Here is a 25,963-nt window from a genome sequence, read left to right on the forward strand (position 1 = left end):
TTACAACTCCCACTACCACGGAGAAAACAAAGCAGAAAGCACCACAGAAAACTTACAATTCTGAAGCTGCCCTGAAAAAAACACAGCAAAAAAAACCCCACCCAACAAATCTTCCTCTCGCCTTGGTTGCAGGAGGATTTCAAAGGGCAGCGGCTGCAAACCACGACCAGCAGGGTTATAAGGGCTCTCCCCGGCTGTGCATCCCCCCCCGGTAGGGCGTTAATTTGATTAATTTGGCGGGGTCTGGCCTCAGCTGAGGGAAATGTCATTAGCAAGGTACAACTTAAACCTGGGCTAGCCTAGGTTCATTATTGCTCCTTTACAAGTAATGCAGCTCCTCGGCTCTTTAGTGGCTTTCAGCGGGTCAGTACGGAGCTCATCCCGAGCAGGTTAAAGCTCGGAGGGCCTGAGGGGCCGCGGCCGGGCGGTGGCTCCGGCACGGCCCAGCGGGGCGGTGCCCGGCCCGGAAGTAGCCGGGGAAGCTGCGCAGGCGGCGGCGCGGCGGCGGGGCCGGCCCGGGTAAACAGCTCCGGAGTGGCAGTGAGTGCCGGTGCTGATACCGGGGCTGATACCGGGGCCGATACTGGGGCCGTTCCCTCCCGCCCGCTGCCGGCCCTTCGGCGGGGGAGGGGGGAGGAAGGCAGGGCTACAGCCCGCCGGCAGCGTTCTGGGGGAGGCCGCGGTGTCTGCCGCGAACGAGCGGAGCCGGCAGCGCGGTTGAGCGGAGGGCACCGAGGGACGGAGGGAGGGCTGGTGGCGGCGTTGCTGCGTCTCTGGGAGAAGGCTGAGGAGAGAGTGTGAAAAGGTGGAATTGCTGGCTCAGGCCGTCGGGATTTGCGGGTTTGCCAGAGGGAAGCTGTTCCCTTCCCAGCGGGGGGAGCCGGGGTGCGGAGCTCGGGGCCCGGTGCCGGGCCGGGCTCAGGCGGTGCAGCTCGCTCGCTGCCGCTCCTGGGGGTGCCGCTCCCCCGAGCCGTCAGGCGGGCCCCGTGCGTCCGCGCTTCCTCCTCGCAGGCGTCGGAACAGGCACTGCTTTGGCTTTTCTTTATCGGTCCCTTCCCCACCCTGCGGGCCTATGGCTCTTAACTTAAAAAAACCTCCGAGATAAGTAAAAGTCCCCGAACTTGCCTTCTCGAGAGACTGCAAACTAGCTGTAATCTTTTGAGGTCTTATGCCAGTGTCATATAGAATATGTATAAAGAGAATACCTATAAATGCTGGAATCTCTGAGGCTGTGTTCTTTTAGTGATGAAGTTTGTAGGTTTAACAGGGTTCCTTGTCTATTACTTATTCTAGGAGCCCTTGCAGTGGTACAGATGTCCTCTTTTACTCCTTTTCACTCTATAGTCTAAGTGTCAACTTCTTATTAGTTGTGTGCCTGCAGCAAGGAGTTAATCAGTAAATGTCATAACTAAGGATAGATTCTAGGACAATTTCATTAAAAATTTAGTCTATACTGACAATCCAGAGCCTTGCCCAGGTGTATTGCTGTCAATTACTTATTACCAAGGCCTGTAGTGACAGGGCAAGATGGAGTGGTCATAAATTGAAAGAGGGTAGGTGTAGATTGATTTTTTACAATGTGAATGGTGAGACTGGAACAGGTTGCCCAGAGAAGCAGTGGATGTCCCATCCCTGGGAGTCTTCAAGGTCAGGTTGAATAGGCTTTGGGCAACCTGATCCATGTTATGAATGTGGTTTCTTTGTTCTAGATTGCTGAAAAATTATTTTCTTGTTCTTTCTTAGTGCCTACTACTGTGGTTCTACTTGCCTCTTAATCAATAAACCAGAAATTGTTAAGTTTCTTTTTTTTTCTTCGTATTTTTTTCCAGTAGAGAAAACCATGTCAGGAAGAACATCATCGTCAAGTCACGTCGATGTAAGTGTTCCTGAAATTTTCAACGTTTTATTTTGAGGCTGTGGATATCCTAGGGTGTTCTGATGTGTTTGCACAACTAAATTGATTCTTCACTTTGTTGGATCATGCTTGCTTGGGAAACTGTTTATTGTGGTAGTAGTCAATACTAATGTCTACTATTGTACATTTATTAATACATTATAGGCTTAGCATTTGATTACACATAAACAGGATGTTTTCCAAGTTATTTTAAGACCAAGGCTACCACCTAAAATTTTAGAGTAATTTGAAGTAAGTAGAACAGCTGCAAAACTCTGTGAAAGTTGGTTATCTGCAGAGATGTACACTGCTAGAAACTGCTTCTAACAGGGATATTTTAGGAAAAAATACACACTAGCATAAGAAGCCTCTTCTAGCAGTGGGAGTACTGGAGAGAACAAATGGTAGACATAGGAACAGGTATGATTGGGTGAGGTCTGGGGGATCTAGTGGTTTAGAAATGAGCTGTTTCCAGCGCTGTGTTTATGCACTTTCTCTGGCCCTTGCTTTTACAGGTGGGAACCTTCAGGAAAGTATTGCTGATTTAGATGAGGCTGACGAGTGTGTACGCACATGTATGTGTAGAGTTAGTCACCTTTTACTTGGGAAAAGCTGAGGCAACTGTATACCTTGTGTTTAGCATAGATTCAGACCTCTCTTTGCCTGTTGACTTTGTGCTTGGTCTGTAAGTTAATTGTGGGTGCTGTAAACCAACATCTTCTTAATGAGTGCAAGCATTGGGAAGATGCTGTGTGGTGAGCTGAAAATGTTGCTGGTTAATGTATCTTGTGCTTTTTATCCCTTTCTGTCAGTTGTCTCTTCTTTTTACTGAGTCTGACTTTATCTGTTCTTAATGTTGTCTCTTACGTCATTACAGAAGTTATCAGAACCTCTTTAATTTTAAATGTATGTTAAAATTCTAGATAACTGTGTGATCTTTGGAATCTCATAACAGAAGCTGCTAGTCAGGCAGCAGGTGGAGGTCTGAAGTAAGAAACGTGTTCCTAGCTGTTACAGTGCAGATCAGAAATATGCATTCTGACTGATAAACGTGTTTATAGGCCCCTTCTAAAACAAAACCAAATAAAACAAATTTGAAACAATCTACTTGTAGGAGCTGCTGAATAAGAAAATGTCTTGTTTCAATCCTTCCATGTTGATTGAAAAGGGAGGTAATCGTCTGAGAAGTTGTTACCTGTGCCTGACATCTGTATCCTTTAGACTTTGAAGAAACTGTTATTAAAGGAGTGTTTGACCATCAAAGGCAGCCTGAGATACTGTATAGAAATTTGGGTCTAATTACAAAAAACTTTAATCTTAGTTTCAAAGAAGTGTAGAGAAGGAGTAAGAGCACTCAGGATTTAGACTGAAGGACTGAAATATTATCTCATTATGGTACAGCATACTTCCTTATGGTCTGTCTGAAGGACTACCTGCTGAGCTAATGAATGTAGTTAAGGTGCTAATAATTAGGTTGTTGGAGTCACTGTTCTGGAATCCCTGCTTTTAATTTCATGTTACAATGCAAGGCATCTGGTGGCTTGCAAATCAAGTTCATAGGATGCTTTACACTGTCCATCATATGGAGTAGCTTCAGCTTTTTCCTGCCTGAGCTAGATTCAGAGATGTGTAAATGTTGCATTCCCTCTCTGATACATTATCATCTGGTTGTATTTGTAATGTAAGGTTTTGCTTCTCAGGATGCCTGGAGAAATAACAATGCTTGCACTTTTATTCTTTCAGTTGACACTTAAACTGGTTTAATTAACTGATAGAAAATATCATCCTGTTTCCTTGTCTTAAGAACTAGTACAAATTTAGTTTGGTTATTTTTTTGATTTTCAATGAACAAACCTTCTTTCCTACATATATTTTTTTTCTGAACGGGTGAATTCATGTCGATTGCTAACTGCTTTCTCTTTCAATAAATACTTTCAAAATGCTGTCTCCATTTCTGTGGGAGTTGGCAATAACAATAGCTTATACCATTTTGAAAACATTAAAGCCCAATGCTAAATTATCATACCAAAATACTTGTACTATTATAAGATGTAATTGTTCTTCATCCTGAATTTTTTCTTTTGAGAAAGCAAACCTGGTCATGACATTCAGCTATTTAGTTTTCTCTTTATCATTCTCTAAGCTGAGACAGTTAACCTGGAGTGTAAACAAATCAGAATGAACCAAGAAGACGGTGCCAGTGGATTGGTTGTCACCTTTTTGTCACCTTGGAAGATATAAAGTTAATGAAATAGAACTTTTTCAGATGGTTTCATGTGTTAAAACTAGCTCATCATGTGGTATGACACATGATTTGGGATCAGACATTAATGAGGAATGCATTTGAAGTAAAATCACAAGTCAGGGCTTCCCTTACAACTTTATTTTTCCCAGTTAACATTGTACATGGAGGCATGTCAGCTCATAGCACCAGTGGATAATTTAGTTTTACCATGTGTAACATCATCTATTTTCAGTTTCGTATACCAAAGAAGAAAACAAACACCAAGTCAGAGGATGTCCAGGTTCAGTCCCCTTTGGCAAGGCTCCCAGGCTCCCACCATTGTGACTGCCCTTTAAAAGAGGTAAAGAGAAGTTCTTCAGAGTGTAAAGTGTGTAGGAGAATGTTACATGAGGTTTTGGAGGCTGGTTTTTTTTCACAAGGCAACCAAGTGTTGCCCTGTGACCAATAACTAATCCAGACTGTCTTGAGAGAGGCAAGTGTATTAGTCTGAAATCTGTTTGCAAGCATACATTTACAGACATGGGAGTCTTAGTCTAAATCATGAAAAGCAGTTTCTCTTTGAGTGTAGTTTGAAATTATCTTGAAAATCATTAATATAAAGGTAAATATGATATTTAATATATTTTAGTTGATTGTCTTCTGACTGCTGAACTTTTAGGTTATATTCAGATCACTTACCAAACTTTTTGTTATATAGAAATAACTTTTACATTAAGTTTTCAGTTATGCAGGAGCTTAAGCTTTTAAGAGAATATATGAAGCACTCTATGCCTCTTGACAGAATTTTAGGTGCTAATACAGAAATAACTGTATTAAGACCAAAAGACTGTAAGAGTCTTATGGCATTTATCATAACTGATTGTCTGGATCATCTCAGTCACATACAGAAGCAGATATTTGCCTCTATAAATCTTTTCCAAATTTCGTAAGCATTTCAAATGTCAAGTGTTGGAAACATACTTTGCTGCTCTTGTTTCCTTCAGCTCAGCATCCAGAGTTTGTTGCTGGCTTTAGTGCTTTCAGAATCATGGGCCTGGACAAACAGACCTCCTCCCCCTCAGAGGAGGTTGAAAGGTGTAGTGAAGGAAGGTAGGAATTTCTCCTGACTTAGAGTAGTGGTAATGTGACCCAGGTCTCTTGGTAGGCCAGGACATTTGAGAATGCTGCAGTAGAGACTCGCTGTGGGGTTGTGTTCTGTACTGGTAATGCTTTCAGTGAGCAGAGCCTCCAGTTGCAGTCAGGTTTTGAAATGGGAGGTGGTGTCTCCTGTGGCTACAAGCAGCAACCTGTCTGCCTCTACAAAAATTATGATTTGAATGGTGAATTGAAAAATTCTTTATTTCCTGGATGTTGTCTGATTTTCTGTTTCTTATTTTTCCTACCTATATCTAGATATATTTCAAACTTTCCCATGTTTCAGGGGATTTCAAATGCTTTAAATACTGGCTAGTTTTTATGTTCTACTTTAAAAAACTTGGTCGTGAGTTGTTAGAGTTTGCACCATGTTTGAGAAACTTTGTGTGGTTTTTAGTGATTTGGATGTACAGGTCTCTCCTGTGCTTGAACACCCAGTGGTATGAGGTGAACTAGATGGTGTTGGAAGGCAGGAAGAGGGGAGAACCCAGTCAAGTCAATTTCTTGCTGCCAACTTTAATAATGGGTTATTTTGCATTAGAGTTAATCCCTATGGTAGTGAACAGTTTGATTTGGGATGTGCCTTCCAGACTTCATTAAAATTTGTAGAATATGCATGGGCATGAACTTTCCAGATGCCCTTTCAAACCACACTTAGTCAAAAATTAGGATAAGTTTGTCTGCTTTCAGCCTGAGTGCCATAATTTTCAAGCATCTGTTGGGTTTATTATATTTTGAATTTTAAGAAATGAGGAAGATTAGAAGAGGGGTTGGAGGGCTGGATGTTTCTGGAATTGCAACAATAACTATGTTTTGGTGGGGCTTCTTTTACTTAATTTGAAAATATAAGTACTTTCTGGTAAGGTAAGGGAATGTGGAAAAAAAATCAAGTCGTGCTGTTCTGGGGTTTGCCACCTAAGTTCCAAACCTTCAAATTGCTTTTCCTCCTCAGAATTTTGTATATTTTATATCCATATTGTAGCCTGGAAAATTTGCCTAAATTCACAGCATTAGCCTCTACTTTCTGCATCTTGTGTATTTCTGATTATGTGGAACAGGCCTAATATTTAAGTCTGTGTTTGTTAAAGTCCCTCTTGAAATCGGGAAGCAATGGAATTGTCCTGTATAGTTCTTCAGGAGAAAAAAGTTCTGTTCAAGATCAGGTGGTATATGGATTCTTTAAATCAAGCAAATTAATTACTTGCAAAATTGCTGTGTATGCTCTTCATAACTTTGATATATTTGGTCAGTTGCATTGTTGCAGTGCTCCATTTTTCTAGTGCATTATCCTTTACGATATAATCAGGTTTTTTGAAATCTGCCAATTTTGTTTTGTTTTAGTGGAAATTAAGTGCCAATAACAGAAAGCCTTCCACAAAAGGAAAAAGGCAAAGGGAATACAACAGACACAGCTCTAATGATGAAGAATCAATTGGGTAAGAAGTCATCTCAAAATTAGTTTATCTCTGTTTGCATAATCAGGGTTTCACATCTTTCTTGAAGATGAGTGTCTCTGGTCTCTAGCTAATTATTTGTGTCATGCAGAGATGGTTTTCAAGCTGTTGGGTGGCTCACCTTCAGAGAATCATGCTTCAGTGGTCTAATGGCAGCTGTAACCTTTCCTTTGTGGAATATCAGCACAAGATCTGTGACATTAGAGTGAGAGTGCTTACTAGAGGAATTACTGCTTGTTAACCTGCTTGGAGTCCTGAAAGGTGTTCATTGCTCTCTAAGTGTAAACTGTCATTCTAGCCCTAGATATCTTTAGATCTGTAATAAGCTCCTCAGAATTCTTTTTCTCATCCTTTTTGTTCTGTAGCCCACACTTATTAGCCGAGGCTTTATCAACTCTTTAAAATAATCAAAATATCCCTTAAACAATATGGTAATTAGTAGTGGAAGGAAGTAAAAAAAATGGGAGCTTTTCCACCTCTGTGTTAGTGTCAAGGTGCTTAAATTATTAAGACTGCTGATGTGCCGCTTCTTTCTCTGTTGCCAAGAGCAAATATCTTCGTTTCTTTGAGATTATGGCAAATTATTTATATGCTATTATAAGATAAAATTGCCATCTTCAGAGTTATCAGCTAGGTAATTGTTTTATCCAAGAAAATTTTGAAGCTGTTTTTTCTGCAGTTGACAAATGGAAATAAAAATGTAGAACTAGATTTATTAGCAGGAGCTGGGAAACGTAATCACTTTGTGACAAAATGAATATGTTTGCCATAATGAAACAGTTGTTATTCCCTAAATCACTTAATTCTAAATAAATTAATAAGCATTCTCTGCTCTGTTTTCTGACTGCAACTAAACTTGCCCATAAGTGGTTTCTTATCAGGAGAGGCTGTTAAAAAGAAAGTGCACAAGTAATGAAAATGCAGGAGATTTTGGCACTACTGGGTTCTGTAGGTTTGTGGTTTATGAATAGTCATTGTTTAGCCTGGTCTGTATATTCAGAATGCTTCAAAGTGTTGCAAGGAAGAGCTGAAATTGTAAAAGATGCTGAGTTTATTTTTCATATCTCCTCAGAGGCATAGCTGTCAGTTTACATGCACTTATCTCAAAAAGCTTCTGTCAGTAACTTTTAACTGAGGGAGCAGCTCACAGGGTCAACCTAACAGAATTTAATTGCAGTTTCCTGAATTTTATTTATGTTTTGACATGGTTGATGTGTGATGTCAAGATATCAATCTCTAAAAGTCTCTCAATAAACTTTGAACTGATCTTTAAACATTGAGAAGTTTGGTTTCTTTAAAGCTACCTTTAGATCTGTTGTGTATTAATTTTCTGTTTATTTCAATATGTAAGAGACTTTCAAATAGCATTTATAGGTGTTCCATAATTTTTACACAAATTGTTACTAGCACAATAGTGAGAAATTACTTAGACTGCAAAGAGACAGCAAGTATTTAGACATTAAACCTGTACATTTTTCAGTCCCTTGAAAAAAGATATGTTTCTAGAGACTAGCTGGAGCCTCTCTGTGAAGTAAATTTACTCTCCTGTCTGCAATGAAGCTCGTAGTAAGTGTTCCACTTGGGTACTCAGTGTTTTTCAGTAAGTCAGAATCAACATGGGGACTTCATTGCACAATAAATGGAAAGAGCACCCAGGTTCTAAAGAGGTGGTGTTTGTTGAGCAAGAGTCTCTGAGAACTGACAAAACTGTAAAGAGGAAGGAGTGAACTTGTGTGCTGCAAGTCTTTCTGATGCAATAGTGTTTATTCCCAGTGAGGAATTTTTCATTTGCATTACAGAGTAGGAAATAAGTCTTAATTACAAACTCCTATTAGCTCCTGGTATTTTAAAAGCAATCTACTTTATTGATAGGAGCCAATTTTTTAGCTCCTGGTATTTTAAAAGCAATCTACTTTATTGATAGGAGCCAATCTCAGGTGTTTAGGGGGATGAGTTGCTTCAGGACTGTTACTGCCAGCAAATTTTAGTCATAAAGGACAAAGGAGATATATTAGCACAAACCTACAAATTCACATGGGGCTTTTTTAACTTCTGGATTACCAAATTTGGTAGTAATTTCTTACAACTTCTGTCAGTTGTGCTGTGGTGTGAGATCATGGGGGTCTGTAGCAGCAACTGCAGCTGCTCTCACTTGTACAGCTCTGCTCCTGGGCTTGTGAAAGGTGAGTGTCAGGGGGTTTGTCTGGGATCCCAGAGAGGGCTCCTGGGGTGGGTTAGCTCCCTAGTTAGGGGGGAGGGTGGAAGGAGTACTGAAATAAGATGTGTGCAGTTCCTTCAGGTCAAATGAAATTTGGCATTTCTTTAAATGTTCAGTGAAACATGTGTTACAGCTGAATCAGGTACTGACCCCATAGCAGTCAAGTTTTTGTGGCAATGATTTACATACTGATCCCCCTTGCCCTGACAAGTGCATTTGTTCAGTAATAACATCCTAGTCCAGCAAAGCAAGGAGGTTCATAGGGATGTTCATGTTTGCGGGTCACTGACTTCTCATCAGTTGGTGAAAGGACAGGACCTTGAAGCTGAAGGAGAACAATCAAAAGGTTTCCTCACAAGAGAGTGTTGTCAGTGAATGCATCAATCAGAGATTCCCATTAATGATAGTGTGTCATGTTATTCCTTTGGGCTCAGAAAGGTCAGGGGGCTCCTGGGCTGTGCATGTGCTGCAGAAGCTCAGCTAACTGAATATACATCAGGTCTATCAGTGGCTTTATTCTGTAAACACAGGACAGACCCTCAGCTTGTATGAGAGCTGAGGGAACAACCCTCAAACAGTACAGTGACATCCCACTGCCAAAATATTTATTTCCCAGAACTTGGGTTTACTAGTAAAAGAATATAGCCATGAAGACAGTGGTGTAGACAATTAATAGTAATTTAGTCCCAAATGAGCCAATAGTCTCCTTGTCTCATTTTGATCACTTTTTAATACAAATTTGAATGAATTGCAGACAGCAGTTCCAGCACTGGTGTGTGTACACAATATGAACGTTGGGTAGGGAACTATATCAAGCAGCTGTGACTATTGTGTGAAATGAGGTCAAACATTTTTCCTCAAAGAGGTATAAACAATAAGTTTTGTTCCTGTGGTTTATAAGGTAGGATATTTTTTTTATTGCCAGTGAAAAGCAAAATGAGACTTGTCAGGAGCAGCTAACAGCATTTTTCTTAATATGTTTTTTGTTTATTCCATCATTACATGCATAACTATGTTTTCATTACCTTTGCTTTTGTATTTTTTTCAGTTTTTGGGAGGTAGATAAGAGACTATGGTAGGTACTTGTTTTGGAAACTAAAATAATTGTCTTTGGTTTTCCTTCACCAAGATGCCTCCAGTGTTACTGTTACGCAAATTACTTGCTGGGTCTGCTTGTGGGACTTGCTTTTAATGTATACTTTGCTTCTTTCTGTTTGACACTTACTTTAATCTTTTGAAATGTCTTTTGCTTGAGTTGCTCACTTTATTCTGTGGACAGTTTAACAAATAATTTAGGGATTTGTGTCACAACCATTGTTTACAGATGTACAGGCTGGCTTAGGTTTAGGCTTTCCCTGAATCTATTGTACTCCCAGTCTTAGTGACATGATTTTCAAGAAACACTGCCAGAGGCCATACTCCTTTTAGAAAGGGAAGCCATTGAAAGCTCTTATGCTCCTTTTCTGCTCTGAAGGTTTGGTCATAACTGGTTCAAAACCTTCAGTCAAAACCTGGTGCCAGATAAGAAGTGATGCCTTGGCCTGGCACTGATGAGTGTATACCATTGACATCCTTGTTGTTAAAGGTTCCTCTCCTTTGTATAGATTTCCAGTGCAAAGCTTGCTTCATTTTAGGTGCAAGCATGTCTGTCCTTCAGCAACAAAAGTTTCCAGGCCATAGCTGTATTTGCCACTGGTACCATGTAACCAGGCTGCTGATCTGAAGGCAGCATGTGAGTGGGACAATTACAGCTGCTTGCAGATGTAAACTCACTGAGGAATAGCAGCCCTTTGCTTAAGAAATGTTACTGTAGCATGTGTGTAACAGCTATGTGAGTAGTAAGGTTTTTTTCCCTAGCTATTAAAAAGAGACTTACTCTACAGTGAGAACAATTTTTTTTGCTATGCAGGACATGCAGTAGGAAAAACCCAATTCTTGCTTCAGTAATCTTTAAAACCCAAAAAATTAGCCTGAACTTCAGTGCCTTCATAGGACCAGCTCTTGGAAAACAAGTCTAGTTCTCAGAGGTTTGAAAATAAAATAAATCCTGACAAATCATCTATGATCTACAGTGCTTATCAGCTTATAAATTCAAAAAGTTGGAATTGTAGTCCTGCCATTAGGTCGCCACCACCTTCTGCAGCACTACAGGCTGGGGAAAGAGGGGCTGGAAAGATGCCTGGTGGAAAAGGCCTTAGTGGTGTTGGTCAACCGCAGGTGAAAATGAGCCAGAGTTTGCCCAGGTGGTCAAGAAGGCCAGTGGCACCTGGCCTGTGTCAGCAGTATTGTGGCCAGCAGGAGCAGGGCAGTGATTGTCCCCCTGTGAAGGCCACACCTTGAGTGCTGTGTCCAATTCTGGGCCCCTCATTTAATGAAAGATGTTGAGGTGTTAGAGCAAGTCCAGAGAAGGGCAGCGGAGCTGCTGAAGGATCTGGAACATAATTCCTATGAGGAGCAGCTGAGGGAACTGGGCTTGTTCAGTCTGAAGAAAAGAAGGCTGAAGGAAGATCTTATTACCCTCTAGAACTGCATGAAAAGAGGCCGTGGCAAGGTGGGTGTTGGTCTCTTCTCCAAGACAACAGGACAAAGGGACATAAGTTGTGCCAGGGAGGTTCAGGCTGGATATCAGGAAAAATTTATTCACTGAAAGGAGTGGTTCAGCACTGCCCAGGGAGGTGGTGGAGTCACCATCCCTGAAAGTGTTTAAAACCAAGTAGACATGGCACTTTGCAGTATGATTTAGTGGGCATGGTGGTATTCAGTTGAAGACTTGTTATCTTGGAGATCTTTTCCAATCCTTATGATGCTGTAAGAAAACTGTCCAAGTTACTGGCTATAATGCAGATTAATTCTTTGTGTGAAGACTTCAGTGCCAATCTAGCAGAACTACCAAAGTATAGATACTTTTTTAACTTCAGTAGGGCATTTTTACTGACTTTGTAATTCATAATTCCAAGTAATTTTTTAGTGAAATTGAATAGAAATAGTTGGAGCTTCAGAACTGGGAATTTAACTGCAGTGCTTTTCTAAGAGGAGATACCAAGGTGTATTTTCACTGTTACTGCTTTAGACTACTCATGAAAATAGGAAAATTGGCATAAATGATCAGAAGAAAACCATATCAAGTCTAGTATCTTCTTTGCAGCCCTGCAAGCAATGGTCAATTGTAGATGTTCAGGGAAAAGTATGGCTAGAGTGAATGCTTTATTCTCTGGATTTTCTGTTGAGCTTCTGATAACAGTTTAGGGGCTTCCTTTTTGGAGGTTACATCCAGTCTACATGTTCTTCAGTATTAGAATTTTCATCTTTAAGTTGTATCTCTTAATTGTTTATCTCCTGTGGGTCTCTGCAATTGTGTCTGGAAGGCAGCCTCTTGATGAAAAGCAAATTGATATCTTGCAAGAGGAGATCTGAGTGCTCTCCAGACATCACAGCATCTGTGCTGGAGTGTGCTCTGTGGATAAACACAGACAACAGGAGAATTATGCAGTCAATACTCAAAAGGCCGTGTTGTTCAAAACACATTCAAAAAGGCCATAGCCTTACAACCTAATCCAAAATAAATTGCAATGGAAGTGGTAGCATTTAAATCCCAGTCTGAGAAAGGAAGTGGATATGGGCTATAGAACAAGCTGGCTGCTGTGACATTGTATGAAATAAGTTGAGCTGCTCTTACACATTGTGTGCATGTTCAAGTAGGAATTGCATCTTTATATTTCTGCTTGGCTTCTTTTTGATGCTTTTCTGTTTTAACACCTGCAGGTATTTTTCTGGGTCTTGCAATACTGTAGAGTGCTACCTCATATTTGAGGAGTGGAATAAAATCTAATGCTACCTTTTGTGTGCATGCTAGTTTTCTACCTGTTCACTAGGTGCTTTAGAAAATATGCTCTGTTTTACTGGAGGCTTCTTGTTCACAGGAAAATCAAGATTGTTTGTTCCAGAGTTCTGACAAATGTGTACAGATACTACATGAAAGCTGTTTAGAGAGAAATATTTACCAGTTTTTAAACTGCAGGATATGTTAGCCAGTTACTATGCACACTGCATTGCCTCTAAGGTAAAATTATAAAATTACATGGCTAGTTTTCTTACCTTTTGTGTTTACCTGTTTTCCTTGCACTTTAATGGGATTTTTTTTGCCTCTAAGGTACTAAAAATATTGATGTTTAATTATCAAGCCTGTAGGATACATGAATTTAACAAGAAGCTTGTTTCTCTAGATTGCAGTGCAGTACTTATGGTTTACTGTTATATGTATGGCAGGCAACCCAAAGTTATCTTGACGAACGTCCTGAGTACGAAAATTGGAAGAAAGTACATAGACAGCCACGTAATAATTGATGCAAATTTACCTGCTGCAGACAAATTGCAATCGGGTCAACTCCCCTCATCAGCTGTTGCCAGCCTACAGACATGTCAAATATTAAGTTCTCCTCATGAAAGTTCTTTTCTTTCTGAAAGGTATGTTACTCACTGCTGATTTTGCCAGTCTTCCTGAAATGACATAACTTCACAATGGAAAAGAATTTCCCTGAAACAGCTTTTGTTCTACTCTTTTCTTGAATCAGGAGATCAGTTTCCTGAGTGCAAATTAACATGCTTCTCCAATGAGACATTTTAACATTGCATTTGTTCTGGTTTGCTGGGCCTGGTGTTAAAAGGCTACTTTTCTTTCTTAGAAGGAGTTTCTGTTTGCAGTGATTGCACTGCTTTGATTTGGGAAGAAACACAAGTAGTTCTAACACATCTAAGTTTGTTTTGTGTCCAGAAGCAAAATCTCATTTTCTTGTTCGTGTTGCTGTGTTCTAGCATGATTTCAAATAACTTGTTTTGCAAAATATCTCCAAATTCCTCTCTGTGATAATTAATTTCTTTTCACATTAACCCACTGGTGGTGTCAGTATTCCTAACAGGGTGACATTGTTTAAGGGCTATGTGTGTCCTCCTACCACTTAACATCTGTTTTTCATCTTTTCCTATATTTAGGTTGACTGAGCATCACAGTAATGTTTGACAAATAAAACTAGCAGAAATCGGGTATTAGAATTAGACAACACCTGTTTTGGTTTAAGGTGGCTGTTGCATTCAAAGCAAGCTGCCTCTCTTTGTCTGTTATGGCTACAGCAGCAAATTTTCCACAGGGAAAAAGAGTAGGAAATTCTGAGGAGGACGGTAGAAAGATGAAGAAGAGAATAATGATGTGAGGGTTTTTTTTGAAGGCAGGAGTAATTAAAAGTTCCCAGGTTAAAACTGAGAAAAGTCAGTCATATTCCTCATTCTGATACATCAACATCTTAGAGAACTGAAATTAATAGCAATTTTTTTTTTTCCTGCGAAATTGCCCATTGCTGCTTACATTAACCTGACAAAGCTGCAATTTAAATGAGATTTAGAGAGAACAGTTTATTAGGCTGTCTCATTCTAAAATATCATATTTTTTACTAATAATTTTCTGTGACTTAAGGCTGGCTGAAGTGTGGGGTGTTCATTTGGATTGTTGTGCGTTTAGGTTTTTGGGGGTTTTTTTGTTTTGTTTTATTGCAAAATAAGACTAATTTTTTAGTATCCAATTTTTTAACTTTGTAAAGTTTAGATGATGGGAGGTAGTGGAATTATAGAGAGAAAAACATGAACTCTTGTACTTAATGCTCTAAATCTGAGGGTACATCTTGTGTATTTTTTCTGGCTCATATCTGGAGCACAATATTCTATATTAAGTACAATAATGGTTTGAGCTAGTAATTTTTTTAGTAGTTGTGAACTCAACTTGCTTTAGATTTGGAGTGCTTCATTGTTTGAATGATTAATATTCTCTACCTGTTGCATGGTTTTCAAATGTATTGTGTAAAAACTTGTTATCAGGAACCAACATTAGGATGACTTTTCACTCTTCCCCAGTGACTAGCACTTTAGTGCCATTTGTAATAGATACAATATGGGAAATGGAGAATTGGGGAGTTATTTCAACAAAGTCATGGCTTGATCCTGGTCACCTGTCTGTAAGTAAAGTCAGTGCATCACATACCCTTGGCACTGATTCCTGTGGGGTCTCTTCTTTGGAGGAGAATAATCAAAGCTTCCCCCGTGTAAGTGTTATGCATATATATGCACATGATCATACAGAGAGTCTTTTGTGCCATCAGAGTAGCCAGAATGCATGCTGAAAATTGTGCTAGTTTTGTACTATGGAAATTTCAGATCAAGTTAAAGAATTGTGTGTCATCAGAACAGGATGGTAATAAATTAACTTATCTCTACCAGCTAGAACTTACTGCCAGCTCCCCCTTTCCATTCTTGCCCTTTGTATTACAGAATTGGTGGATTTTTGTTGCTTTACTGCAACCCAGTGTGAAATGCACTTATTTAAGTGAGCACTGACCTGTCAGTATAACTAATGAATTTGAGGTAGGTTTTAAATATAAAGAAACCCAGGGTTTTAAAGTGGGTACAGTATTTGTTTCTCCTGGTTTTTAAGGACACTTTACAATATATATTGCCGTAGCTTCATAGGTGTTGCATACTAAGGGGTTAAGGGGTGCATTTTAAACTGACTTCTCAGCAAAGCTGGCATTGAAAATAAAACGTGCAGAATTTATACATAAAGCAAATATGTTTAGGAAAATCTATTAGCTGAAACAGCCCTATTCAGGTGCTTTCTGCTGTTAAAATCCCTGAATTGTGATGTTGGTGTAAAACAAATGCTGAAAAACACTTGATGGTTTTGTATGGTCTTTTAAGACAGTCAATGCTATACAGCTGTTATGCATACAAATATTTTAGTTGAGAGAGAAGTGTGGGTTCCAAAATCAGGTTTTCTATAGTGGTCTGCCTAGTTTATGTAAGACTGTCTTGTTCCATATACAGAATGAACAATAGCACTTACTGGAAACTACTTCTGTATCTGGTCCAATTTATGATTCTTTATGAATGGAAAGATAATCAGTAATTTTTTCACAATGCTCATCACTGTAGGATTGGAGCACTCCAGAAATCTTTGTCTGTACAGAATTCTCAAAGAGCACTGATACTCCAATTTACAGATAAATCACTAAAGAGTAGTCACCTGTTCAAAAAGTGTTTGACAGTTTTGGTTGAGTGGTTAGAGATGTCAAGAGTCTTTTTTGCCATGGTGGGTGATGATTTTTAGGAATCGAAGCTTGGCTGTCAGTGATATCAGGCTTTGTGATGATCACTTAGCTGTTTGAAAATCTGAGACCACAACGCTGAGTTGAACACATTATAAAAGGATAAACACAAAATCCATTTGGATTAAGTACTGTAATTCTTTTCTGTTTCTTTCTTTCGATGTCCTATCCCTCTCCACCACCTTTAAAGTTACTGTTTCACACCCTTTTGAGCAGGAATTTCTATTTCAAATAATTCCACGTTTCAGGATCTTACTCATTGGATTTCATCTCTAGCTCTGAATCTAAGTTAAAAATATACTACACTCACTGTATTTTGTTACAAAGGCAATGTCAACTGACCGTTCTCTCTTTTTTTCTTGTGTTCTTGTTGCAATCATTCCTTAAAGCAAAATAATGTTTCAGTGTCTGATCTCAAGCATGTCAGATTCTCATACTGTGCTTTTTAGAAGCATCTGTTTCATTTATAATGTTAGAGTATCTGTATTGCCACAACTGGACTGAATTAATTTGTGTTTCATTTGGTAAGGTCTGCGTGTTTATGGGAGAGACCGAAGTTTGAAGTCTGATCAACTCTTGGTTTTGTTGGGATTTTTATTCAGTATTATTTCAAAATTAAAGATAAGTCATAGTTAATATTATTTACAGGTCTGAACGTTGCCTGAGAAAGACAGATGATGAACTGTGTAAATTGACCAAGGCTTCTAAGGAACCAGAAAAAATCAATGCTGTCACTTTCAGAAGACGAGAGCTGCAGAAGAAAGGTTTGTAGTTAGCAGTCATCTGGTAGTTAAGTATGAATTTTGGAGGTTGTTGGGATATTTTCCTTTTTTAATCTAGTATTATGAGAGGAGCACAGAAATAAATTTAGGTGTTGCACGCAGTGTCTGTGTTTCCATACAGTAAAAATATATCAGATGCCTGGTTTTAAATGATAATAAAACTATGGTGAATCAAATCTGTGGAAGAAAAATTAGACTGAGTACCGCCTCACTGCACTGTTATAATCTTGATTTTCCAAAAAAGTCTTATTATAAAAGAATGTAATCTATTAAGAATGCTCAGATAGTTTGTGAACCCTGCTAAAAATTCATGCTAGATGATATTTATTTTCACTGCTGAAGAATTATGACCTCTATGCACATTCTCCAGGGATAATGTGCTGTCTTTTTATGCTGGCTACTAATATTTGCAGATTAGAACAGGAAATTGAGAATATTGCAATTGGCAGAAGATAAAGAAAGATTGTGGAGTATAAAGTGCTAAATCTTGTTTGGAAGGGATCTATGAATTTGGTTATACCCCTGACTAATTATGCAAAACAAACAAAAAAAAAGAATATATTTTGGCAGCCATATACAATTAAAAAAGGAAAGAGCTTACTGTGGAAAACTTATTATACCTGCTTCCATGCATTTTATATAAGACATAAACAATATGAAGAAATGTAAAGGTTTTTAAGGATAATATGTTAAATTACTTTTTTTTTTACACAGAAAACAAGCACTGTGGTGAACTGGAGAAGAGGAGCAGACACATGAACAGCTCTACTCTTAGTCAGAAGGAATCAGGTTCTTTTGTTTCTGAGAAAAGGAAAAGAAAATACAGTGGCCATATTTCTGATGATTGTAATGCACACATTCCACAAAAGTCACTTGCATTCTCTGTAAGTTGCACTTAATTTTAGCACATATTCACACATACTAACATAGCAGCAGTAGCAACATCCCAAATAAAAGGATTATGCCATAAATAGGATTTATCATACAGGTATATTAGCAGATATTACCTGTTGAGGTAAATTAGTTCAGTGATGCATCACAAGGAGTGAATCAATGTTCTTCTGTCCACATCATCACATTCTGCTTATTGTAGCAGAAAGGTTGAGAAAGATGAATGACAGTGTTTCCTTCAGGCAGGAGCATAGATTCAAACAATTTTGAAAATAAGGCATCTAGCTTCTTAAGTGAAGATTCTTTCACAGATGATCTAGAATTTGGGACTAATTAGGGGCATTAACAGCAAAACTGCCAAATATACCTAAGGTTATTGAAATCTTGCAGATGTCATCTTTTTGCTTCCTCCTTAGTCTATTGTACTTTTCCCTGAAGTTTTGTTCTTACCCATCCTTAGGATTTGAAAAAAAACAAATAAGACTGAGGGAATCAGTCAAGTACAAAGTGGATTTATATTCAAGCATTTGAATATAAACAATAAAGACGTCTCTGTAGCCTTCTGATTTAAACCCTACAGAGACAGGCAGTTATCAAACCTGTAAAACCCAGTTTCCAAGTCACACTTTTGGAAAGTAAGGAAAGCACAGATTATTGGCCTCTCCATGTCTGACACTGACAGAGCTGCTAAAAATCAGAAATAGTTCCTTGTTCAGTTTGAATAGGGGTCACTGTAGCCTTTTAAAAGATTGTAATAATGCTCTTTGGAATATGAGGGGGGAGAAATTATCCTGAATTGAGCATTTAATGTCACTCTGTTAAGCTATAATTATTTTTTCTATCACATAGCTAATATCAGTGATCACTGATCTGAACCATCTAGAAATGTCAAGTAATAAACTTACATCCTATCTCTGATGAATCCTGTTTCTAGGAAAAGAAAAGTTTGAGTTCAGCTCAGTCTCCTGGCTGCAGAATACCCTGTGAGGATGGACAAGACCACAGATCTAATCCTATTCTGGTGCCAGACTGTCCAGCAGAGAGAGATGCTAAAGACACTTCCACCCACAACCACTTAAGGCCTGCTCACTGCCACACAGAGGACTCTGCCTCAGAGTCTCCTTCCAGAAATGTGTCAAAGATACAGCTTTCTGCCACCAGTGGGGATGTGCTTTCCTCACAAGCTGGTACCATCAGGAAATTAAAGCTGGACAAATCAGAGTACCTGAGCAAGCTGCGGAACAGAATCTGCAGGGGTAATCAGCACCTTGTTTCCATTGACCCAAGTATGTACTGTGTCTGTGCTGGTGACAATTCCTGATGGTACACTTAGCTGCTAAACTCGAGCATAACTGGCTAGTTGAGACAGAGGGAACACAAGACTGAAGACTGCCATCCTGTTTTTAATGCATTGTGCAGGTTAGAGAACAGTGCCTAGTGTCAGAATCTTGTATCTGAGAAACAGGATGGACAGCAAGATTCTTGAATTCCAGTCCTCTTTTTCCAGCTGATTTTGTGGCTATGGAAAAACCCAGCTTTTACTTTTTAATGATGCTAAAACTGAGAAAAATTACTGTCTTCTTTGAAGCAGCTGTGCTGTGTCCATTTCATTTAATAGCCAAATCATTTTGAGGACCTGGTACAAAAGATACAGAGCACTACTTGTTGCATACAATTCCATGCATGCAGATCTTGACTGGTTTGAGCAGTGTACTTTGATATCATGTACTACACGTCAGAATTCTTTACTTGTCTGAAATCCACAAGGAATGAAATATTCACAAGCCTGTACTTTGTAGTATACGTATACTTCTTTTTTCCTTTTTAGTTATCCTTTCCAGTGATGATGAAGATGGACCTTCTGAACCACAATGCACAGAGCTGATGAAGGATAATATCACTGAAAATAAAGAAACGCAGTCTGACTTCTGTTTCTCAGCTAAGCAATTAGAAGACAAGACAAAAAGTCACACAGAGCAGGTAGTCCAGTTTTTGGCTGATGTATTGTTATGCCAATTTATTTCTGTAATGTTTGTTATAGAAAATGATTGTTTATTATTGTCCCAGCCACAAGCATAAGCTGCAGAAATTTATTTCACAGATAGAATACTGGACAGTCTTCAGAGAATTTCTCTGGTTCTGAAATTCCTCTGGTTCTCTTGGGTGTTTTTGCTACACACAATGTATTTCCTATTTTGATAATAAACATTTGGAAATATTTAATTTCAGAAAACAGGAAGATCAAATAGTAACCTGAGGTAGAAACAGACATGATAAAGATACATCTGTGGAAGAATTTGTTTCCACACACTGTTCTACGGTGATCATAGATTTTTGTCATCCAATCCTCTGTTCTAATTCAGGGCTTAGAGAAGTTCAGGATCTTTGTTGTCAGCAGGCAGAGATCAAGTGAAGTTCCCCTTCCTGTTGGGCTAGCTGTAGAACTTGAATTTAAAAGTAGCCATAAAGGTTGTTTGCCCTATTTTGGACTTGATTAGTCTTTGGCTGCTTGCTTTGACCTGGATATGAGTTATCTGTGTAATCCTGAAACAAGTCAGAAGAGCCATTGCTGCTCTTGTCACAGGTGAATCAATTCAATCATAAGCACTGAATTGGATCCTGAAGGTCTGCTGTGAAGCAGAGCTGTTGCTCTGTTGTTTGAGTTTTCACTAATTTGGAACCAAATGAGAGATTGTGTCTTGGTAATGGAGGTGAAGCAATGTACTGTTAGACCCTTAAGGAAATTGTCAGTAATGAGTGTAATAACACTTGGAGCTTTTTAAAATTATTTTTCTATGTGGAAGCTGGCTTTGGGAGTCAATTCTTACAACCATGAAGAAAGGTATTCCTGAAGTTACAAGAGGGGCATATCTAACAAATACAAATTTTTTCCAGTTTTTAACAGAGTCAGTTGAAGATAAATATCCTCTCAGGTTACCTTCTAGAAGCACACCTAAAAAGCAGCCAAACCTGGCACTGGATGTTGAATTTGATAGACTACACATTGGGAAATTTAAGTGTTTATCAACCGGTCCTGCTAGGGTAAGATGTTCTATTATGCTATTTTGTGAATATTTAAAACTTAAAATTCTGGTTAAACAAAGTCATTTGTACTTAGTGTAGAAGCACAGAGCTTTTATTACTGTTGCATTAAATTCCTTTGGCGTAACATGGAGTATGTGGCCTTGTGCATTTGGATTGCTGTCAGTAGAAAAGCTGACTGTGATTTGCTGTGGCCACAGTTTTCATGTGTAAAGGTTCTGTATAAATGCTGTACTGGAACACAAGTCATACTGAGGAAGTTTTTAATGAATTCTAACAGAAAACAAGGGCCATATTAATGGCCAATTAATGTCACTTAAAATAAAGACCAACTACTTTACTCAGAAATAGTAGTTGTGTTCTAATAAAGTAATCCATAATGATCAGAGTTCAGATAGATACTATGCTCTTTCCTTTTAAACAGAAAATTGTTTGCTTTGTGGCTTCAGAGAGCATAAAAACAATACTAAAAGCTTTAGTGTGTAGCCAATAAGCTACTCACAGGGTGTAGAAACATAAATGAAGATGTTCTTTAAATGGAGCACCAGCTCCAGGAGTTTCAACCAGTCTTTGACCAGGTTCTTTCTGTATATTGCAACTGAAAAAGATGTTTGAACCTACATATCTTTTGCCTTCAGTAAGACATTGTGAAATCTTGGATTGTAATAACAATTTCAGCATCTCACAAAACAGCAGTTACAAAAACATTTCATGGAAATTTTCTAAATTAATAATTTGAAGGATGAGTTGAAATAAATTTATGATCAATGCTCTTAAGTAGTAATTTTCCTTGGGAAACACAACTTTGTGCCTACTGTGGTGCCACAGGGGAAATATGTTAATATGTATAACCTTTTGTCAAAGTGACCATAAAGCATTTTTCATTTAGCAAAGTCTCTTTAATGTAGCAGCAGTGCAAGTGGAATCTTTAAAGGCCTTTAATTCAAAGATTAGTGTAAAGAAATAGCAGCATAAAGTTGAACCACTTCTCTCATGCCCTTACTGCAAGCGGTGCATCTGACAGCTTCTCATATGTTGCTTTACCTCCTTCTGTCCCAAGTGATCATCTTTTCTTTTTAAGGAGCCTATAGGCAGTTTGCAACTTTCTGCTTATTTCTCAGTGCCTCTCATCTCTGAAAGTTACCTGCTGTCATTTAGGTTCTGCAGTGCCTTTAAGAATGTTTTTTAAGTGATATAGGCAATGTGAAGTCTCAAACTTCACAACGCATATTTGACTTTAGCTTAATGGTGTTTTACAAACTGAATGATTCTATTATATTATTTTCAGTTTATTTCAGTGTAAGGAAAGATGTGCAGATGTTTAAAAATACATATATTGTTTTAATCATTTTGTAAAATGCAAACTAATTTATATTTTTTTTAAATCTTATTTCAGTTTACACTGAAAAATATTGTGATCCCATTTCAGGGTAAGAGAATTTTCTTTAGCCTTTTCTTAATTGTATCTTTATAGTATTGCATTAAAACAGTAAGTGTATTTCTGTTATCAATAAATTATAATCTTTCACAAAGATATTAGTTTTTAATTTTTTATGTTTTTCAGTAAATAAAAGTTTAGGTGTCTATAGTGTAGGCATTAACAACTTAGCAGCTTCTTGTACTTTTAAGGTGAATTTGTAGTTTTAATGGCATGCCTCCCATATTCCTGCATATTTTAGGTGTTGAACTGTAGTAGATATGACTATGCCTATTTTTGAGGTGAAACGTTGAACTTTTCAAATTAGCATTGTAGATCCTTAGGTTTACAAAAAATTATGAGTAGACTAAAGCTAAGAGAAATAAAATGATGGATTTGCATTCAGTTGATTTTCCAAGATGATGTGTGGTAGGAAAAGGTTAATGAGCATTTTTAAGTTGACTTGACTTAAAGCAAATGGGAATTAATGATTTGCAGTATTTTTTCCATAGTTGTAGGCATTAACTGTGGTTATTTTGACAAAAAACCCAATTTTTTTTCCAGGAAGAATCCTGCATGCAGGTGTTTAGATTTTTGCGTTACAGTTTGATAGCTTTGTTTCACACATCTTGATGTAGCTGACTTAAATATTGAATTCTCAGTATATGATGTAATGCAAGGAATAAAATCTATAAATATTGTGTTAATACACTCCAGTCATACCTCTCAGCATGTAATTACTGTGACATGTATTACTCTATCTGTGGCTGTTAAAAGTATGTTTTTTTTGAATTCTCTTTTCTACAGTGTCTCTTAAGAGCATTCAGCTTACACTGGATACACTGGATCTGAGAAGACTTGGCTGGTGGAAAAGTGGTGGTGGCTGTTCTTCAACAATTATTTTTCTTTGGTTATCTGTGGATTATGTAGAAAAGATTGAAACCCAGATGGGAAAGTTAGTTACCAGCCAGCCATGTGAGTAATTGCTTTCCTTAAGTGCAATGAAAAGGTCATGTCAGTAACGTGGTTGTTTTACAGCTGTGTTTTTTGAATGCAGAGGAAAGCCTATAGTGTTTTAAAGATCACAGAATGAGAAAATACACTGAGTTGGAAGGATCATTGAGTCCAGCTCCTGTCCCTGCACAGCACCATCCCCAGGAATCATACCATGTGCCTGACAGCATTGTCAAAATGCTCCTTGAACTCTGTCAGGATGGTGCTCAGACCACTTCCCAGGGGAGCCTGTTCCAGAGCCCAGCCACCCTATGGGCGAAGAGCTTTTTTCTAATATCCAACCCTCCCCTGATACAACTTCAGGCTATTCCTGTGGGTCCTGTCCCTGGTCACCACAGAGAAGAGATCAGTGTCTGCCCCTCCTCTTCCTCGCATAAGGGAGTTGTAACTGCAATGAGGTCTCCCCTGTTTCCCCTTCTGCAGGCTGAACAAGCCAAGTGATCTCAGCTGCTTCTGGTAGGACTTCCCCTCAAGACCCTTTACCATCTTTGTGGCCCTCCTCTGGATGCTCTCTAATAGCTTAATGTCATTTTTGTATTGTGATGCCTAGAATTGCATACATACACTCAAGGTGAGGCTGTACCAGTGTAGATAAGTGGGTTACTTCTGCATTTCTAAAATGCTTCACTGTACTTTTATTTGGAAGAAAAAACCCTAATATTATGTGATTCAAAATTACTGCTACTTAATAAACTACTGCTGCTTAATAAAAACACATCAAAGCAATTTAATCGTAGTCTCTGTCAGAAGGCCTTCTGAAACTAGACTTGAGTACAAAGCATCTTTCCCTTTAAAATATATGGATGTGTTAAATATCCTTACTCTTGAATATTGTCTGTGCTATACAAAAGGCTTGGCAAGTAAAGATTGACTTGACCTTTGACAAGACTGCAGTGAGCCATTGGTTATTATTGAAGAAAATTTCCACAAAAGGCCAAATGGGCTGTTTAATCTTTGGGTATTATTGACTCCTTGTATTTGGTTTTCCAGCATGAAGATCTGTAAAAAAATAGAGCATGCTCTGTAAAACATAGAGTATAACTTTGGCTCACACATTCAGAGTGGCACAATCATACAAGGTTATTTTCATAGATGCAACGATTTTGCTTACATAAAATAGGATGTCACCATTGTCTGTGTGACATTTAATAGTCACCTCCTCTATGAAGAAAAATGATGAGTAATGGCAGCTTTACATAAGGAGTACAAGTAGTTTGGAGCAAAATACTGAATAAAATTTTAGCAGAGAGCTCCCTTTAGTTGATGCAAGTTTATTGAAGCTACTGGTACCTTTTGTAGATACAGTTCCCAGTGAAATGAATGGAATGTGAGTATGAAGATGCGAGGCATCTTTTAATATTACGTTTATTTGCACTAGTTAGATTCTTGTTGGAGAAACCATGAGGAATTTTTATTAAATTTCTGTTTGATTGTTTTACACCTTTTAATTTTACATAGTAATGTGAATGTTTTGAAGTGTTTTTAGAGACTTGTTGAAAAAATCAGTCGTGGTTTTGTAGATTGTGGAAATGGTTACTATGGTTCTGCTCTGCTGCAAATATATTTGGAAAATGTATTGTGGTGCATCTGACAGCCTGAGAGGGGTCAGAGTAGTTTCTCAGCCAGGAGAGTTAGAAAGGACTTGAATAAGAAGACAGGACAGGCTGTGCTGGTCTATGTTCATGGTATAGCCAGTCAAGTGCACTGACCAGCAAAGTGTTTAAATGTGACTGGTCCTTCTTATGCCCTTAACCTTTTCTTTGCCCATACTGCTTCTTCCTTAAATTACCTGAATGTCCCTCTTTGCTGCCATTAGGTCTTTCCTTAAACAATCCTTTGGGATTCCTGTGCAATCCCAGAATACTCTTCCCCTGCATCCCATCATGTGTGCTGTACACCTCAGCAGCAACCCCCTTTCAGTCCAAAAAGTGCTCTGGCACTGACTTATGGTGATGGTTTTTGGGTCTGGACCCTTGGGCTGAGACTCACCTGGGACAGCTCTGGGGCAGCCCTGATTGTCTGTCTCTTGCTCAGCCTGTAATTTGGGTTCTTACCTGCCATTTTGCTATGCTCCTCTGTGGAAAGTGGGACTGTGGGCTGTGAAAGTGGGACTTCTGCGGGCTGATGGCTCCTGTGATGAACCTGGCAGGGCATTGTTTGGGCTTCCCCTCTTGCCATTGTCTCTCTTAGTTCCTTTGTGGGTGTTCAGATAAGTTTCTATCATTTAATCTAATAGTTAATATTATCCATTCTCTCCCTTTTCCAGCCAAATCCAATGAATTTGTATTTTTGGAAATGTCTCAGCCACTCACAGAATGGGAAGAAGAGAGGCTGACTGAACTGATTACAGGTGTCAGCAAGAGGAACAGAGCACCAGATCTTGCTGAGTTTTTGTCTTTGAAACAAGCATTACCCTTGTTTAAGGATCTTTCTCCTGAAGAAAGCTCTTTTGTGAGTTGCAATAAGGATCTACTAAAGCAATGGCTGCCAAAAGAGAATACCTCAGATGCTCATGAGCCTGTAATTCAGGTGAGTGGATAGCTGCTGCTTTATTCATCACCGCTGCTTGGCATTCACACATTTGAGTAAATTTTAGGTCAGCCTTCTTCCATAATTCATATCAAAAATCCCAGTCAGGATTACTCCAAAATTTGCAGTCTGCTAGATTGTGCTCACAGAGGGATAGTCTATAGACCTCATCAGTAAGTGGCAAGTACCAGTGCT

At 38.7% G+C, this 25,963-nt stretch overlaps 1 protein-coding gene across 4 annotated transcripts in view; it reads left to right on the forward strand.

Annotated features, from left to right (window-relative positions):
- The first annotated feature begins 1,834 nt into the window (after window positions 1-1,834).
- Window positions 1,835-25,963, forward strand: part of SENP7 (SUMO specific peptidase 7) — a 39,726-nt gene continuing 15,597 nt past the window's right edge. The window contains exons 1-12 of one of the 4 annotated variants that reach the window (XM_036390829.2): window positions 1,835-1,876; window positions 4,372-4,479; window positions 6,615-6,709; window positions 13,212-13,409; window positions 16,742-16,857; window positions 17,590-17,759; window positions 18,701-19,052; window positions 19,595-19,746; window positions 20,662-20,808; window positions 22,205-22,238; window positions 23,033-23,200; window positions 25,506-25,768. In XM_036390829.2, coding sequence (XP_036246722.1) covers window positions 1,841-1,876; window positions 4,372-4,479; window positions 6,615-6,709; window positions 13,212-13,409; window positions 16,742-16,857; window positions 17,590-17,759; window positions 18,701-19,052; window positions 19,595-19,746; window positions 20,662-20,808; window positions 22,205-22,238; window positions 23,033-23,200; window positions 25,506-25,768 — 1,839 coding nt within the window. In that variant the 5' untranslated portion in view covers window positions 1,835-1,840. The remainder of the gene's footprint in view (window positions 1,877-4,371; window positions 4,480-6,614; window positions 6,710-13,211; window positions 13,410-16,741; window positions 16,858-17,589; window positions 17,760-18,700; window positions 19,053-19,594; window positions 19,747-20,661; window positions 20,809-22,204; window positions 22,239-23,032; window positions 23,201-25,505; window positions 25,769-25,963) is intronic. The other 3 variants (XM_036390840.2, XM_036390856.2, XM_036390847.2) reach the window with 3 other exon arrangements.

This window comes from Molothrus ater, chromosome 2 (assembly GCF_012460135.2).
Source record: "Molothrus ater isolate BHLD 08-10-18 breed brown headed cowbird chromosome 2, BPBGC_Mater_1.1, whole genome shotgun sequence".
In the NCBI taxonomy this organism is placed as follows: domain Eukaryota; kingdom Metazoa; phylum Chordata; class Aves; order Passeriformes; family Icteridae; genus Molothrus; species Molothrus ater.